The sequence below is a fragment of the Catharus ustulatus genome, chromosome 11 (genome assembly GCF_009819885.2).
Source record: "Catharus ustulatus isolate bCatUst1 chromosome 11, bCatUst1.pri.v2, whole genome shotgun sequence".
Taxonomy (NCBI): Eukaryota; Metazoa; Chordata; class Aves; order Passeriformes; family Turdidae; genus Catharus; species Catharus ustulatus.
In genome coordinates, this window is record NC_046231.1 from 21,309,005 (window position 1) to 21,325,791 (window position 16,787).

The 16,787-nt window shown below is 55.6% G+C and overlaps 1 protein-coding gene across 1 annotated transcript; it reads left to right on the forward strand.

Annotated features, from left to right (window-relative positions):
- Positions 1–462: 462 nt before the first annotated feature.
- On the forward strand, positions 463–16,348 carry TCF25 (transcription factor 25). Its single transcript, XM_033069912.2, has 18 exons — positions 463–642; positions 1,455–1,640; positions 2,965–3,039; positions 4,604–4,725; positions 5,353–5,418; positions 6,563–6,645; positions 7,065–7,195; positions 9,972–10,071; positions 10,346–10,439; positions 11,265–11,357; positions 11,805–11,910; positions 12,217–12,376; positions 13,507–13,594; positions 14,160–14,318; positions 14,879–14,969; positions 15,175–15,254; positions 15,900–15,972; positions 16,111–16,348. Exons 1-18 carry the CDS (start codon positions 463–465, stop codon positions 16,270–16,272), a joined length of 2,049 nt encoding a protein of 682 aa, XP_032925803.1. The 3' UTR covers positions 16,273–16,348.
- The last annotated feature ends 439 nt before the right edge of the window (positions 16,349–16,787 follow it).

Below are 16,787 nucleotides of genomic sequence, written 5' to 3' on the forward strand. Positions count from 1 at the left end.
GTGGACGGGGGAGCGGGGTGAAGGGTGCTGCGGGGTGTGAGGGGATCGGGGATGGGGGACACTCCATTTCATCGTGCACATCTCCCGCCGCCATCCCTCTTCCCGCCCGCGCTGTGCCCACCCGTGACCCCGCACAGCACCGTGGGAACGTCCCGCTCCCCATTCCCACGCCCCTTCCGCATCCCTGCGCGCTCCCAGCCGCGGGCCCAGTCCAGCCTGTGCCTCGGTCGCCACCCGTGTCCCGGTCCTGTCCCGGGCCGTGTCCCCGCCGTGTCCCCGCCGTGCCCCGTTCCCACGCTCCCGGTTCCGGGACAGGTCTCACGCGCGGAGCGTGACGGATCTCGCAGGGGGCGTGGCCTGCTCAGCATCAGCCAATGGGTGCTCGCGGTGGGCGTGGGCGGGGCCGGCGCGCGGCGGGTGCGCAGGCGCAGTTCGGGCGCAGGCGCGCAGCGGGCGGGGGCGATGTCGCGCCGGGCCCTGAGGCGGCTGCGGGGGGAGCAGCGGGGCCAGGAGGGGCCGGGGCTGGGCGAGCTGGGCCTGGAGCCCGGCCCGGAGCGCGCCCGTGAGGGGGGGCCGCCGCCAGCCCCCGGGAAGGGGTCCCGCGGGCCGCGCCGCGCCGGCGTCAGCAACCGCTTCGAGCTGGTGAGGGGGGGCAAAGCCAGGGGGCTCCGGGGTGCAGAGGGTGGGGGGAGGTTCCTGAGGGGCAGCTGGGGTGGCAGGGGCTCGGAGGGACAGAGACTTCTGAGGGGATAACTGGGGGCAGTGACTTCGGTATGACAGCTGGCTGGCGGATGAGGACATTGCTGGGGGACAGCTGAGGTGACAGTAACTTGGGGTGGCTGGAATGACAGGCAGAGGCTGACGGGTTTGAGGGTGGCTGTAGAGAACAGGGGGACAGTGAGTGAGAGGGGCTCACAGTGGCGGTGGCAGGGTGTGTGGCAGTGATTTGGGGTCAATGACTGGGGTAGGAGTGATCGCTTTGGGTGGTGGGTGAGTGGGAAGGGTGGGAGGCAGCAACGGGGGCTGAACTGGGAGAAGAGGCCTGGGAGTGCTGGGTTTGGATGTTGTCAGAGCTGGACTGGTGGAACTGTTTTTAGGAACATTCCTGCCACCTTCCCAGCACTGCAGGATCCCAGTGCTGAGTGTCACATGGGCCCTGGTGGCACTGCTGGGTCCTTGGGGTGACAGGTCCTGGTCCTGCTCTCCAGACATTCTCTGTCCTTGGCCAAGGCCTGGAGCATAGGCAAGGCTGGGTTTGGAAGCTCTTCCAAGGGAAATTGGGGTCCGTGGTGTGAGGGGACACATCATGGTGGTCCTGCGCTCCTCTCTACGTGCATGGGACTGTCCAGGCAGCCACTGGGTGACACGAGGGATGTCCAAAACTCCGTCTGTTTGCAGAGCTGTGGGGAATTCCATCCCTGGGCTGTCCCTGCAGCTTGTCCCTCTGTTTACAGATCCCAGCTGAGGAGTCAGAGGATGAAGCGGCGGCCGGAGAGGAGCGGCCGGACACGCGGCTCAGCGATCAGGACACGGCAGGAGGGAACCAGGAGGGGAGCAAGGACAGGAGCAAGGAAGGGGCTGTGACCGAGGAGACGGACGGTGATGGACAGAGAGAGGGGCAGGAGCAGCTGGACCAAACGGTGACTGCTCCCAGGGATCCAGGGGAGGGACAGGACACACACACTCAGACCTGGGGACTCGCATCTGGGGGAGGGTGGGCAGTTTGGTGCTGAGTCTGATGTGTAGGATCCAGAGGGATTCTCCAGCTGCAGAGAGGAGGTACCAAAGGAAGGAGTTGTGCTGTGTCCACATGAGCACTGAGGTCAGGCCAGGGAGGAGTGATCTCAAGGAGGCATTTGTTTTGGAACAGGGGTTGTGAAGATTTCAAGTAGTGTCAACTGAATGCTGAACCTCTTCTTCCCATAGTGATTTGTTGTCATTGGTATCAATATTCCTCCTGTGGTCTGTGCCAGCCCAGAAATGTCTCCTTGCAGGATTTTGTAAGAAAGACATTTAATTAACAATTTTCCATGGCAAGCCCAGCCCAGATCTCACTGGAGAAGAGGATTAGGGGGGGCAAAGGGGATTGGCCCCTGGTCTCACTTGTTTGCTGTGCATTTGGGGTTTGTGTCCCTGGTTTGGGTGGCAGAGGAGCAAAGTCCAATGTCTGTGTGCATTCCAGCTGTGCCAGTGGCCTCTACCAGCCCAGGGGCTGGGAGTGCTCTGGAGAGTGGGTCCAGGGCTCCTGACCTGGTGACTTTGCTGGGCCAGCGCTGCAGGACACACCTGTGGCTGCTCCCAGAGCTCCAGGTGGGATAGAGCCAGGACAAGGCTTGGAGCAGCCTGGTCCAGTGGAAGGTGTCCCTGCCTAGACAAGGGGTAGGAACTGGATAAACTTTGAGGTCACTTCCACCCCAAACCATTCCATGATGCTGTGATCCCTTGCTGAATTTCCTGCTAGATCCTGGAAATGTGCTTCCCAGCTGTGCCAGCCAGGTTAGGGAATCCCCCCAGCACCCTGAGCTGAAGCAGTTGCATCTGCAGGGAGAGGCACTCTGGGGCTGGCACCTTTGTCAGGTGTTGGTTTCTGTGGAAATGGGAGTGAAACTGGGAACAGTTCTGCTTCCCCCAAAAGCAGAAATGCGGCTTATCCTGGGGACTGAAAGAGCTGAAGCATTTCCTCCACACCTGGCACAGCTAAACTTGTTTCTCTCCTGATTTTGTAGCCTCATACATGGATGTGAAAGTCAGCTGAGGTTTAAGCCTTTGTGAATCGTTGGTGCTTTTTTTCATTTTCTCCTTGTGTCTTGATTTCCACCCACTAACAAAGACTACAGGGTGAATTTTGGTTTCTTTTAAGGACCTTCAGTGTGCTGATCCCTGTGGGAAATGCTCTTCTTCCCATGGAGCTGGCACCCCTGCAGTTCATGGGAATGCTGACAGCTCTTCCCTTTGTCTTTGCAGCTGGCAACGAGTAACAAGCCACGGAAGAAAAAAAAGAAAAGGAAAACCAAGAAAAATTCAGCAGGAGAGACTGTGGTATGTCTGTGTGTGTTCTCAGGCAGGGATCAGGCTGGTTCCTCCAGTGGGGTTGGCAAAGTTGGAATTCTGAGGTGCTGTAGGAGAGATTCAAGGCAAAAAAGCCATTTCAAAATTTTAAAGAAACCTCTTTGGGATCATGGAATCCTGGAATAGTTTAGATTGGAAGAGACTTTAGAACTCATCTCATTCCATGGCAGGGAGACCTTCCATCAGACCAGGCTGCTCCAAGCCCTGTCCAGCCTGTCCTGTCACTCTCTCCCCTGCCCAAAGTCCCTCTCCAGCTCTCTTGGAGCCCCTTTAGGCACTGAAGGGGGCTCTAAGGTGTCTCCAGAGTAGAGGGGCTCCAGCCCTTGGAGCATCTCCGTGGCCTTCTCTGGACTCATTCCAGCAGTTCCACATTGTTCCAGTGCTGAGGACCCCAGAGGTAGAAGCAGCAGATGGATTAAAGTCATTGATCTTAATTCAATAGGAGTGAGGCTCAGGTGGGAGCTGGTTTTCTGGTGAGGTTTGAGTCTGAACTGTCCACAGAATTACAGAATCCTTGAGGTTGGAAAAGACCTCCCAGGGAATGCCACTCAGGAGTGAGTTTCTGAGGTGGACAACCCTCTTGGAGAGCCTGTTTCCTTTCCCAATCCAAGAATATTGAGCAGCAGGGGGACATGTGCCAGCTGGAGGCTGGGGGGACACCCAGACCCAGGCAGTTTGGTTTGCCAGCAAGGGATAATACAACCTCTGTTCCAGCACTTCCATGCAGAGCACATTCTCCCTTTCCTGTGTGCACTCCATGCACAGGGCCTAAATTTAGCTTGGAAAGGCAGAGGCTGGCACTGCTTCTTGGGTGTCCTGAATGGAATTCTGTGTTCCCCCCATGGACATCATGAGGAGGATGTGAAACTGGCACGTAAGAAATGTGTCACTTGTTGTTTGTTGGGGGAAGATAGAGGGAAATCAGGGTTAAAGTGTTGTGTAACTGTTGGATGTGAGCTGCTGGATGGATTCCTGGGGTGGTTGGAAAATGGGGAATGGGAGAGTTGGATTGAAGTCATGTGAGTGTTTGAGACCTTGTCATGAGGCTCACAGCAGTCACTTGGTGTTTCTGTGGAAAATAGAGTGTGAAGGCTGGTTATTTAAATATTGAAAATGTCTTTGACCAAGGGCCTGGAGTGTCATGACAAGGGGAAATTTCTCCCCACTATCAGAGGGCAGGATTAGATGGGATAGTGGGAGGAAATCCTTCCCTGTGAGGGTGGGCAGGCCCTGGCACAGGGTGCACAGAGCAGCTGTGGCTGCCCCTGGATCCCTGGAAGTGTCCAAGGCCAGGTTGGTCAGGGCTTGGAGCACCCTGGGAGAGTGGAAGGTGTCCCTGCCATGGCAGGGGTGGAACATGATGAGCTTTAAGGTCCCTTCCAACCTGAACCATTCTGGGTTTCTCTGAAAAGCCACAAACCCTCACCTAGGGATCAGGATGAGCTGGTGTCAGCTCTGTGTGATCTGTGCTGGGTCACCTGCAGGCTGCTGTGACTCAGCCTGTAAGAAATGCCTTGGCTTTGCCTCTCTTAAGGAAGACAACGAGCTGGAAGACATCGACAGCCTTCTGGAGAGGATCGAGGACCCCAGGCTGGCACCGCAGAGCCAGGGCGGCATCACCACCGACAGCCGGCCCCTGCTCTATGTGGAGCACAGGTACTGCTGCCTCCCACCTGCCTCTGGCCTTGGTGCCACAGGATACCTGCTCCCTGAGGAGCTTCCCAGTGGGATCTAGCCAGGAACTCCACAGCTTGAGTGAAAGGGTCAGGATGGTTTTGCACATCCCTGCTCCTGTCCGCTCCTCTGGAAGCTGTGTTTGGTTCTGATGGGTGTTCTCTGCTGCCAGGCCTGCTTGCAGTGATGGCAGGGCAAGATTAGTCTCCAGAGGGACCTTCCAGCCTCAGATCCTCTGTGAGAGAGCCTCTGCAGAGGTGCCAATAACTCTGCTGTGTAAAGCTTGACATGGGATTCACTTGTGCTCCCAAGCCCAGGCTTCTCCCAGGAACATCCCAGCTAAGGCTGCAGCTGTCCTGGAGAGGGCAGCAGCAGTATTCCCCAGCTCTGGAGCAGAGCATCAAGAAAGCCTGGCTGATGGAGCATGGCTTTCCCTTCCAGTTCTGGTAGTTCAGTCTCCTTTCTCCATGCTGTGTCTGATCAGTGGGGAGTGTGTGACAGGTTGGGGGTTTTCCAGAGGCACTTTGGGGTGCTGGCTGTTGATGGAGAGATTTGAGTGTGGCACTGTTTAACTGATGGAGCTTTTCTTTCTTCATTCCACCTTCTCAGAAACTTGAATCCAGAGAATGAGTTGAAGAGATACTTTGGGGCTCGTGCTGTGCTCGGGGACCAGAGGTGAGTCCACAATTTGATATTAAAGCCTTTCCAAATCAGAGGAGGTGTGTCTGTCCTGCCCTTGGCAGGTCTCATGGAGTCCCCAGTGCCACACCCAGGCTGGTAATCCTGGGCTCAGGGTGTGTTACTCATTTAACAGCTGCTTATTGGGACAGAGGAATATTTTCTGCCATGTGTACAAGGGAAAAGACTTCTCCAGACTTTTACAGGCATTTGCTTTTTCTTTTGCTCCTTTCCCTTCTCATTCATTTCCAAACCACCCTTCAAAGTCCTTTCACTCAAGGTCACAGAGTGCAGACTGATTTTGTTTGTTTATCCACCATTCATCCCTTGTTGCCATTCCAGAGCCTCTGGACAGAGAGTGAACCCTGAATACTTTCAGCATGTCTCCTGCACTTGTTTCCAGGGGCCCAGGGAACCTGTTGCTCCCTGGGTGTGATGTCTCTGCATTTATCCACTCCACTGTGCTCACTGTCATCCACAAAATCCCCTCTCACTTCCATGAGCTGGTTGGAAAACCAGGAAAGGTCAGAGCTTGGAGGAGTGCAGGTGGAAGGAGGGAGAGAGTTCAGTCTCTGGAATAGAATTTGGTGCTTGAGGAAGAAACTGCAGAACCTTGGGATCGTCCTGTGCAGGGTCAGGAGTTGGACTTAGTAATCCCTGTGGGTCTTTTCCAACTCAGGATAGTCTGTGATCCCTTTCTGAGGAGAAGTGACTCCCTCAGAGTAGCCTTGATCCTGAGTTGCTCCTGAGCCAATAAATTGTGCATTTTTGAGTACAACTTAAACTAATCCAGTTGAAGGCCCTGCTGGGAAGAGGGATGAGTCAGAGGGATGTGGGGCTCTCCTAATTGGACCTGGGAAGCTGTTTAGAAGCACAGAGGCAGCTGAGAATTTGGCAGGGATAAAAACAGGGAGAGAAGCTCTGGAAGTGGAGATGCTGGAGGCACTGGCTGTCCTAGATGGTGCACATAAGGCAAAGCCTGAGCACAGGTATGCTGTATCTTGAAGGCAAACTCAGAGCTCAGCTCTGTGTAGCTCTCTGTGGGGAAGAAATTGGATCTCATTTTTCCCTTTAACATGGTTTCATCCCTCCTCCTTGTGTCAGTGCAGGGAAGTTGTGACCTGTGTGTTCCCCTCCCCAGGCCAAGGCAAAGGCAGCGGCAGTACGTGCGCAGCATGTGGCTCACAGCTCCCAAGAATACCTGGCCACGCTACAGCAAGACAGGTGAGGCTTTTGGGGCTGCCTCCTGCCCTCTTAGAGGACCATGAGATATGGAATCTAAGAGGAAACTGCTCCTCAGCTGGTGGAAACACCTCCTGCCTCAACAGAGAGCTCTGTAGAGTTGTACCTTTTTGATTTGGGTTTGTTTTCCCCTCTTTTGGAGGTAACAGGGCATGGGTGCTTCCCATCTTAACAGCAGAATTGCTGGATAATGAGAAGTGTTCTGGGGAGAATGAGTGGCCTGGGCATTTTGGGTGGGTTTGGGACTTGGACTCATGAGAAGGGGGGAAAAGAGTGAAATTCTCTGTGAGTTCCCAAAACCACATGTATCTCTAGACCCAGAGACGGGAGTGAGCTCCTGATGCTGTGAGAGAGCAGAGGAGGTGCTCCTGGGCTACCCAGGTCTCCCCTGCACCCTGCAGGTATCACCATGCAGCTGCTGGACACCCGGAGGGGCGTGCAGCACTTCACCTTCGAGCACCACCGGGAGTACCAACAGGTGCAGTTCAAGTTCCTGGACGCTGTGGAGTCCATGGACCCCAACAACATCGTGGTACGTTGGGCTGGTGGTGCTGTTCCCTCCTGAGTTCCTGCAGCCCCTCTCCCTGGGAGTCTGGGCTGGTGCATTCCAGTGGAATTGTCTGGGCTGGAAAAACCTCTAAGCCAACTGTTCCCCAGGCCACCCCCAAGCCATGTCCCCAGGTGCCACATCTACACGGATTTTAAATCCCTCCAAGGATGGGGAATCCACCTCTGCTCTGGGCAGACCGGGCCAGGGCTGGAGAACCCTTCTGGGGAAGGAATTGTTCCAGATATTTGACCTGAATCTCCTCTATCACAGCTTGAAGCTCTTTCCTCTTGTCCTGTCCCTGTTCCCTGCAAGCAGAGCCTGACCACCCCCCCACCAGCTGCCCTCTCCTGTCAGGAGCTGTGCAGAGCCAGAAAGGCCCCCCTGAGCCCCCTTTTCTCCAGGCTGAGCCCCTTTCCCAGCTCTCTCAGCTGTGTCTGGTGCTCCAGACCCTTTGCCCTTCCCTGGACATGCTCCAGCCCCTTGATGTTTGTGTTGGGGTGAGGGGCCAGACCTGACCCCAGGACTGGAAGTGCCCCAGCAATGCCAGCACAGGGGTGAGCACTGCCCTGGTGCTGTGGCCACACCATTGCTGACACTGGCCAGGTGCCAGAGGCTTTCCTGCCCACCTGGGCTCGTGTCCATCCACTGTCACCTGCACACCCAGGTCCTTTTCCAGCCACTTTTCCCCATCCTGAGCATTCATGGGGTTGGTGTGACCCACAAGCAGGACCCACCATGTCACCATGTTCACCTTCATCCCAATTGACCTCATCCCCTTGATCCATCCTGTCCAGATCCCTCTGCAGAGCCTTGGATTATTTATTTCCAGTCTTGTTTGGACTGCTAGGACTTGTTTGGGCAGCAGAGCCCTGTGTCACTCTGTGTGGGCTGAGGTAGCATTGAGTGCTGAGCTGTGCTGTCACCTTGTTGATCAGTGACCTCCTTGGTGCAGAGGAGGTCTGGTGGCTGGTGGCTGAGCCTTGGTGGCTCTGCCAAGCACGTGCCAGGTCACCTTCTGAGAGAGGAGCCCACAGGAACTGTCCGTTTGGCTGCAAGGGTGGGAACAAAGCTCCCTTGTCTCAGCTCCTAGCTGGGAAAGGAGGAATATTGTATAAACCCATAGTGAACTGGCAATCCAAACTAACAGCTGTTCTATTTATAAACTCCTGCAATGATGAAAAATGTGTCTTTTCTTGGTATTTCAGCAAAACAGGCTTTTGTGTTGGGAGTCCTTCATGCGTGTCCGAGCTCATTAAGCTGTATGGTAACATTTATAGTTTGGAGTGATAAGCAGCAGCAAAATTGCTCTGCACCCAACTAAACCATAACTGAGGGATGTTTCTCTGAAAGGTCTGGCCACATGAGCTGGGATACATGCCCTGGAGATGTCCTTTAAAGAGCCCATTGTCTGCTAAATAAAATTTACTTCCTTCTGCTTTCCCACCCTCGGCTCAGGGCCGCAGGGCTCTCTCCAGCTCAGCAGTTCTGCCTGGATTGAGGGATTTGGATTAAGGGAACCAAGGTAATTCCTGTGCAGCAGTCAGTGTCCCAAGGACAGCTCAAGCTCAGTCCCCACACAGGACAGGCTTTCCATGGTATTTTAATCTGGATGCTCTGACCCTCTTAGGGGGTCTGGCTGAATCTGAGGACATTTGTACAGTTTCAAGTCTTTCCCTTTTCCATCAGGGTAAGATCTAACAGATGGATTTGGCAATTCCAAACAATTTTTCCATGGTCACCACAGTCCTGGCATAACTAGAGCCCAACTCTACCTTGTTGCTGTGGTTTCAGCACATAAAATATTATTTTTTTGGTAGCCTCTAGTTCAGTGAGTGTTTTTTCTGCACTTACTGGTAGGTTAAAAAGGTCTTGGTGAGCTTTTCTTGGCTTTTTCCCATCACAGTGACCCTGAGTGCTCCTTGTCCCCTGCAAAAAGAATGGACTAGAAAGGAAAAAAAAAGTTTTACCCCTTAAGGAAGAGGTTAAGCAGCAGGCAAGTGGCTCCAGGCTGGGCTGGGCCAGCCTGGGACATTCAGTCTTTGTGCTGTAGGTGGTCCCGCGGGTCCCCACCCTGCAGATGGAAACTTCTGGAGCTTTGGAAGCTTTATTTTTTCAGTTTTAGGAGGAAAAAATATAATCCCCAAACTAAACTGTGACAAGATTGGTACTAGCTTCAGCATTTTTTACTGAACTGAGGTTTTAGGTACTTAAGAAAAGTAGCCTATTTATATTATAATTAATGAATTGAGAAAGTTTTTAGATTAAACTTCTCTCTGAAGCGGGAAGTAAATATTTATTTATTGTTATTATCCATTACCACTGATTCCTGGATTTGTAATGGATGTCTTCAAATTTCCCCTCAGTATCCAGAGCATGCAAAACCCTGATCAAATGCTCAGAACTGTTGAGGGATAGATAAAAAACCCAAACTGTAACAGTGCCTGCATCCTGTTCTCTCCTTTCCAAGGAGAAGGAGGAGCTGGGAGAGATCTGAAGGAGGACAGTGACAATGAGCAAAGGCCTGCTGGAAAAGCTGGGAGGGAGCTGCCCCAGGGAGGACATTGAGGGCTCCCAACCTTCACATGGTGGGGACAGAGCTCCCTGTGCCCTTCCAGCTTGGGGATGGATCTGGCAGGGTTGGGTTAAGGAAACTCTTGGCATTGTGTGTCACAGAGCAGGTGCTGGAAAGTACCTGGGTCAGTGACCAAGTTCCTGAGACGCTGGTAATGACACAGAATCTTTGCATGCTCTCGTGCAGCTGCTGCTCCAGATGAACCCCTACCACGTGGACTCCCTGCTGCAGCTCAGCGACGTGTGCCGCATGCAGGAGGACCAGGAGATGGCCCGGGATCTCATAGGTAAGAGCGAGGTGAGGAGCAGATGTGGTGGTGTGAAATCCTTCCCTGGCAAGGGCAGTGCAGGGCAGGAGCCTCAATCCCAGAATGGTTCCTTTTGCCACCCAGGGTGGGATCTATGTGGAAGTGCTCACTGCCCTGGTACCTGTTGCCAGCAGGCTGTGTGAAGTACCTTTGTGTCTCTCTGGGCTGGGAATGAGCTGATTTCACTCTGAACTGAGTGCAGGGCAGTGCTGTGTCCCTGTCCTGTCCCTGACACTGCCCTTGCTGTCCCCAGAGCGGGCTCTGTACAGCCTGGAGTGCGCCTTCCACCCCGTGTTCAGCCTCACCAGCGGGACCTGCAGGCTGGACTACCGGCACCCAGAGAACAGGTGAGCAGGGCTGGGGAGCAGGGGAGGCTCAGCTGGAGCTCCTGGCCCCCCTTTGGCCACAGCCACCCACATTCACCACTGCTGCTCCTCCAGGGAGACCCCTGAGTGTCCCTTAGTACTGGGAGCTCCTGGGATGGGGCTGGAGCACAGGCAGCTTGTGCATGGAAGCTTCTGCACAAAGCATCCCTTTTCCCAAGGGATGCCTTCCTGCAGTAGGAACTGTCCCTGCAGTAGGAACTGTCCCTCCCTGTCATATCCTTCTCATGCCATTAGTGCCTCTTAGCCCAAAATGGTCATGAAAATGCTTGCTGCATGTTTCCAGCCATCACCCCCAGCACTCACACTCCTCCCAGCCTGGATCTTTATGTAACTCCAGCTCTGCAGCTGCTGGGAAAGGTGACTTTATTCTGGGAATTTTCCAGTCAGCTGACCCAAGCCATCTCTCCCAAACTGCTGTACCTGGAGGGTGCTCACGTTTCAGTCCCTCTGGGTGACAGGTTTTGTGCCATCAGTGACAGGTGTTGGGCCTCCCCACTCTGTGTCACTGTCCCCACACCACTGGGACAAGGTGGGATGTGGACTTGGGGGATTTACTTGTCTTGGTCCCAGTCTCCAGAGCAGGTTGTGAGTTTCCTGTCCCTGTTCTTGGCATAGAAAGATAACAAAAACAAGAGATGGGAGCATTGGGGGGTCTGGGGCACTGCATGCCATGCCAGATGTGATGCTTAGGGGTGAGGAGCTCTTGATGACTGTGTCCCCTTTTTGTGGCACAAAATGCTTCTTTCCACACCTGGCCTCTAAGTCCTGCTGCTGTTCCCCGTGCAGGGCTTTCTTCCTGGCTCTCTTCAAGCACCTGATGTTCCTGGAGAAGAGGGGCTGTCCCCGCACAGCCCTGGAGTTCTGCAAGCTCATCCTGAGGTAGGTGCCTGCATCAAGGGTGGGGAGCAGTCACCCCAGGGGGGTCCTACTGCTCCTGGGCTTGGTGTGGGCTCATTCCCACCCCTTGGAGCTGCACAGCTCAGCTCTGGGGATGTGCTGGTGCCCTTGGAGAGGTGAGGGGTGAGGAGGGGCCCTGGGTGGTCTGTGACTGCCAAACTGTGGCCTGAGCTTGGAGTCTCAGCAGAGCAAAGTGTGGCCTACTCAGATTGTGGCCACTGATCCTCCTGGGTGGTGGCAATGGACTGTCCCCTCTGTAGGGACAGAGAACCACTGTGTCATCCCACTGGCCATGCGGGAGCGACCGTGTTCTGTTTGCTCCACTTGCTGAGTCACTGGATGTCACTGGGAGAGGCTGTTTGACTCAGAAATCAGGGCAGCTCTCTCAGCTGTTGTGACACTGAGTTTGTTCTCTCCCCCTGCCCCCAGCCTTGATCCTGAGAATGACCCTCTCTGTGTGCTGCTGCTGATCGACTTCCTGTCCCTCCGGGCCAGGGAATACACCTTCCTGACCCGCCTCTTCCAGGAGTGGGAGGTGAGTGGCCAGCAGGTGAGGGGGTGGTGGGTGCCTGATGTGCTCCCCACCAGGTGAGCCCTTCAGAGGGAATCTCACTGACATTCCAGCAGCACTGGAATGATCCATAAAGGCTGGGCTGTTGGTTCCTGTAATCCTTGGATCCTGCAAATAGTTGTAAGAACTCAAAATTGCTCACTCAGCTGTGGGGGCACCGAGCCAGTGGCTGGGAACTCATTTAACCCCAGCAGGCAGAGCCCCAACCCCACACAGCCCAGCTCTGCTGCACAGCATCATTTCTCAGTAACTCTCTGTCTGATCCTGCAGAGTCACCGGAATCTGTCCCAGCTGCCCAATTTTGCCTTCTCGGTGCCACTGGCCTATTTCTTCCTGAGCCAGCAGGAAGAGCGCCCGGAGCTGGAGCGGAGCCAGGCCCGGGAGCGAGCGGCCCGGCTCATCCAGCTCGCTCTCATCATGTTCCCAAGCGGTGAGTCTGTCCCCACCGGTGGGGCCACCCTCCAGGGCTTTGTCACTGTCCTCCTCTGGGACAGCCGGGACTGGATTCCCGGCAGGCGGATGGAATTTGCCAGGGGCCTTTGAGGAGAGAGCCCTGAGTCAGAGTGGAAGCAGTTGGGCAGAGCAGTGGTGCCTGCACCCAGCTTGGTGCAGTTCTGGGTTCCTCACTGAGGGGCAGGAGCGTGTCTGGGGAAGGGGCTGGAGCAGGTGAGGCAGCTGGAGGCTCATCCTGGAGGAAAAGAGGCTCAGGAGGAACCTTCTGGCTCTGCACAACTCCTGACAGGAGGGGAAGCTGGCGGGGTCAGGCTCTGCTCCCATGGAACAGGGACAGGAAAAGAGGAAATGGCCTCAAAGTTTGATATGGGGAATAATTCCTCCTGCAGAAGTGTTGTCCAGCCTTGGCTCAGTCTGCCCAGGGCAGAGGTGGAGTCCCCAATCCTGGAGGGACTTAAAAGCCACGTGGCCATGGCACCTGAGGACATGGATTAGGGGTGGCCTTGGCAGTGCTGTGGGAATGGTTTGGCTCAATGATCTTAGGGGCTTTTCCAACCTTACAATTCTGTGATTCCCCAATTCTGTTCTCCCTCCCCAGAGCAGCTGATGCTCCTTTCCCAGCAATGGTCAGGGGTGAGCAATGGGGGAGGGTGAGAGCTGCAATCTCAGAGCAGGGAGATGTCTCACCTCCTCGGGGCTGCCCAGAGCAAGGACAAGCCAGTCTCCTTGGCTCTCCCTCCGAGGCACAGCTCTGTTTTGGATGTGCTCTCCCTATGGGTGCCCATCACTCTCCCTTTCATCCCATGGGTTCTGCTGTCCATAAAAGGAGAACACAGCCCTCAGGCCCCGGGGAGGGTGTGTGCAGCAGGAAGAACCAGCTCTCCAACAGAGATTCAGTTTGTGGGGGCTGGAAACGTCTTCTAGGCTGCTCGTTGGGGTGACTGAAATAATGCCCGTGTGAGCACAGGGACCAGCAGTGTCCTCACCCCCTCCTTGTGTCCCTGTTGATGCCCCTGTTGGAGCAGGGGAGTGACTCTGCGGGGTGACCCCACCCCACACTGCCCCTCACCAGCAGGTCCAGATGAGTTCTCTGCCTTTGTCTCGCAGTTCTGATGCCTCTGTTGGATCACTGCAGTGTGCAGCCCGATGCCAGGGTCGCCTCCCACCCCTTCTTTGGGCTGAATGCCCAGATCAGGTAAGGCCTGGAGATGTTCTCAGCAAAGGGAAGGGATCGATTTTGCTGGCGGCGGGGATCTTGCGTGCTCAGACTGCTAATGGAGGAGCTTGTTTGGGTTCCCTGAGTAGGCTCATTTGATAATGCCTCATTTGATAATCCTTTTGATAATGGATTTCCATAATGGCCTCTGGATCAGGCTGACAGACCCACGTCACCTCAAGGTGGACGGGTCAGAAGTTCACCCCAGAGCCTGTTGGTGTGTGCAGGGAGGAGAGCGACGCGTGTGTCCTCCCAGGGCAGGCTGTCTCCAACCAGTCTGTGTTCCCTGGACACGTGGTCTTCCTCAGTGTGCAAAGCTCTCCCTCAGGCCAGTGCAGCGTTCCCTCATTTCATGGCTCTGCTTAGCTTAAAAATAGATGGAGGCAGAAGTTGTGGTGGAGGTGGATGGCAACACCCAGGCAGAAGCCTGCGAGTCCTCTCGTGTTCCCACGCCAAAGGGCAGCGCAGAGCTGACCCCTCTCCATCCTGTGAGGAGCAGGAGCAGGAGGAGGAGGGTGCAGTGAGTAACAGCCATCTCCCATAGCCAGTCACCCGCCCTGAACCAGCTGACGTCCCTGTACGTGGGCAGGACGCACGCCCTGTGGAAGGACCCGGCTGTCATGGCCTGGCTGGAGCCCCACGTCCACGAGGTTCTGCGCATGGTGGAGGCCCAGGACGCGCTGGTGCAGGAGGCTGAGCACAAGTGAGCACAGAGGGTGGAGGGCAGGGTTCCTGTGTCAGGGGTGTGGGACAGAGGGTCTGTCCTGGGCAGCAGCAGTTCCAGTGTGTGGGACAGGGCTCAGAGCCCCACAACTGCTGGTCTGATGCTGAAGGTCACGAAGGCAATGGCTCTTCCGTGCTTTTCACAAACGGGAATGTAGAGCTAAACCTGCACTGCACATCCTGTACTGCCTTCCCCAGGCTTGGCTGTCACCTGCACCCTGGAAACATCCTGGAGAGGGTGGAGGGGTGGCCTGGAAGGGCAGGGGTGGCCACACAGGGCAGGTGAGAACTTAGAATCACTTCCCAGTGCTGAGAAACAGGAGAGAGTCCTAAACCAAGGTCAGTCTGCTCATTCCCTGAGCTCTCTGCTCATTCTCCAGAGCTCAGCAGGTGCCACTCCCTTTGGCTCACTCTGAGCCAGCTCCATCCAATATGGCCTTGTCCCCCAGAGCCAGGGAAGCTGCTGACACTGCGCCTGGAGCAGCAGAAATGGGAATGTGCCTGCTCAGGGCTCACTGCTCTGTCCCCTCCCCGCCTCAGGAGGAAGATCCGGTACCAGAGCGCTCCCAGGAACATCTACCGGCACATCATCCTCTCGGAGATGAAGGAGGCAACAGCAGCCCTGCCTCTGGTGAGGGGCCTGATGGGACACAGGGGCTGCAGCTGCACCTGTTGTGGTGGCACTTGTGTCCCTGCTGGGCCCATCCTAACCCCTGTCACTCACAGCTTCTGTGGGCACCCACGATTGCTGCTGCTGGATGCACAGCCTTCATCCCTTCTTTTCTCCTTCATTCCTTCCTTTCTCCTTCAATTCCTCCTGTTTCCTCCCCCTGCAGGAGGTGACCTCCCAGCCAGTGATGGGATTTGACCCCCTCCCTCCTCTGGATTCCATTGTTTCCTACACTCGACCGGAAAGGTACCACCTGCACTGCTGGTGCTGGTGCCAGCCGTGTTCTCATCGTGGCCTCAGCCCCAGGCCAGGCTGCACATGGGCACTCGGTGTTGACATCCTCCATGGCAGAGGAAGAGCTCCAGGCAGGCAGAGTTACAGGCTGGACTGGTCCTGCTGCTTCCTGTCACCACTGGCCATTCCCAGCAATAGGGCAAAAGTCAGGGAAAACCCAGGCCACAGCTGACTGGGAGGGTTTGGGGTAAATGGAGGTTTAAATACAGCCAGTCCTGGTGTTGTGGTGATGCCATGTGTGTGTTCCACACCAGCCCCCTCAGAGCAGAGCTGGTAGAATCATGGAATCCTGGAATGGTTTGGATTGGAAGGATCTTAGAGCTTATCTCATTCCACCCACTGCCGTGGGCAGGGACACCTTCCACTAGACAGGTTGCTCCAGGCCCCTTCAGCCTGGCCTTGGTCGTGTTTTTAGTGACTGGTTTGCTCAGAGCTGCTGCTCAGAGTTGCCTGAATCCAGACTCTCATTGGAACCCCCCAGTTCCATCCCTCAGGGCTGGTTCCAGCAGCACCATGGTTCTCCCAGCACTACCACACCACACTGAGGAGTCACAAACTGAGCTGTACCTTCACCATAGTGCCACTTGTGTCTTCCAGGACGAGCCATCCCTCCAATGAAAGCACTTTATCCCTCTTCTTCCGCTCGCTGTTGCCAAATTTTAACTTGCAGGTGAGTGCACGCTGCCGTTTGGGTGCACCGTTCCCCCGTGGTGTTCCTGCTCCAGGCCCCGCCTCTGGGAACAGCCTGGTGCTGATTTGGCACCAGTGTTGTCCCTGCCCCTGCCACCACAGTGCTGCTCTGTCACAGGGGGACGGCCGGCACGACGGGGACGACGAGGCCGGGGCGGCGCAGGACCTGAACCAGGGGGTGAACAGGCTGATGGCGGCCATGCGCGACATGCTGGCCAACATCCAGTTCCAGGAGCCCCCCCGCGATGACAATCCCGAGGGTGATGGTGACTGGGATTGAGCCCGGGGTGGCTCCCCCAAACCCTCTGGCATCGCCCCCGATTTGTGTCGCACTCCAATAAAGTCACACGAACGGACTCGCTGTGGGAGTGGGCTGTTCTGAGGAGGGGGCTGCGTCCGTGGTGTGGGCTCCATCCGGGGAGGGGGGCTGAATCCACAGCCCTCTCTGAGCAGGGGACAAGGGCTGACTGAGCATGTCCGAGCTAATCAACAGCAGCTGTCCCTTGTCCCCATGGCAGCTTAGTCCCCTTCTGGCCTCCCCTAGGCACAATTTCCATCCTATTCCCCTCCCTGTTCTCCTGCCTCTTGTCCTTAATTCCCAGAGGGGTTTTACTGCCCTCTTCTTCAGCTCCTTTGTGCTTCCCATAGCCTGGAGCTTCCTTCCCTCCACGAAATACTCTGCACCGTGACTACACTGAACCTTCCAAAGGTCTCAGAGTCCCCTGTGCCACTAGAATTGTGCATGAAACAGCTTTTTCAGACTTTTAATTATGTTTGGAGAAGAAATTCCCCGCC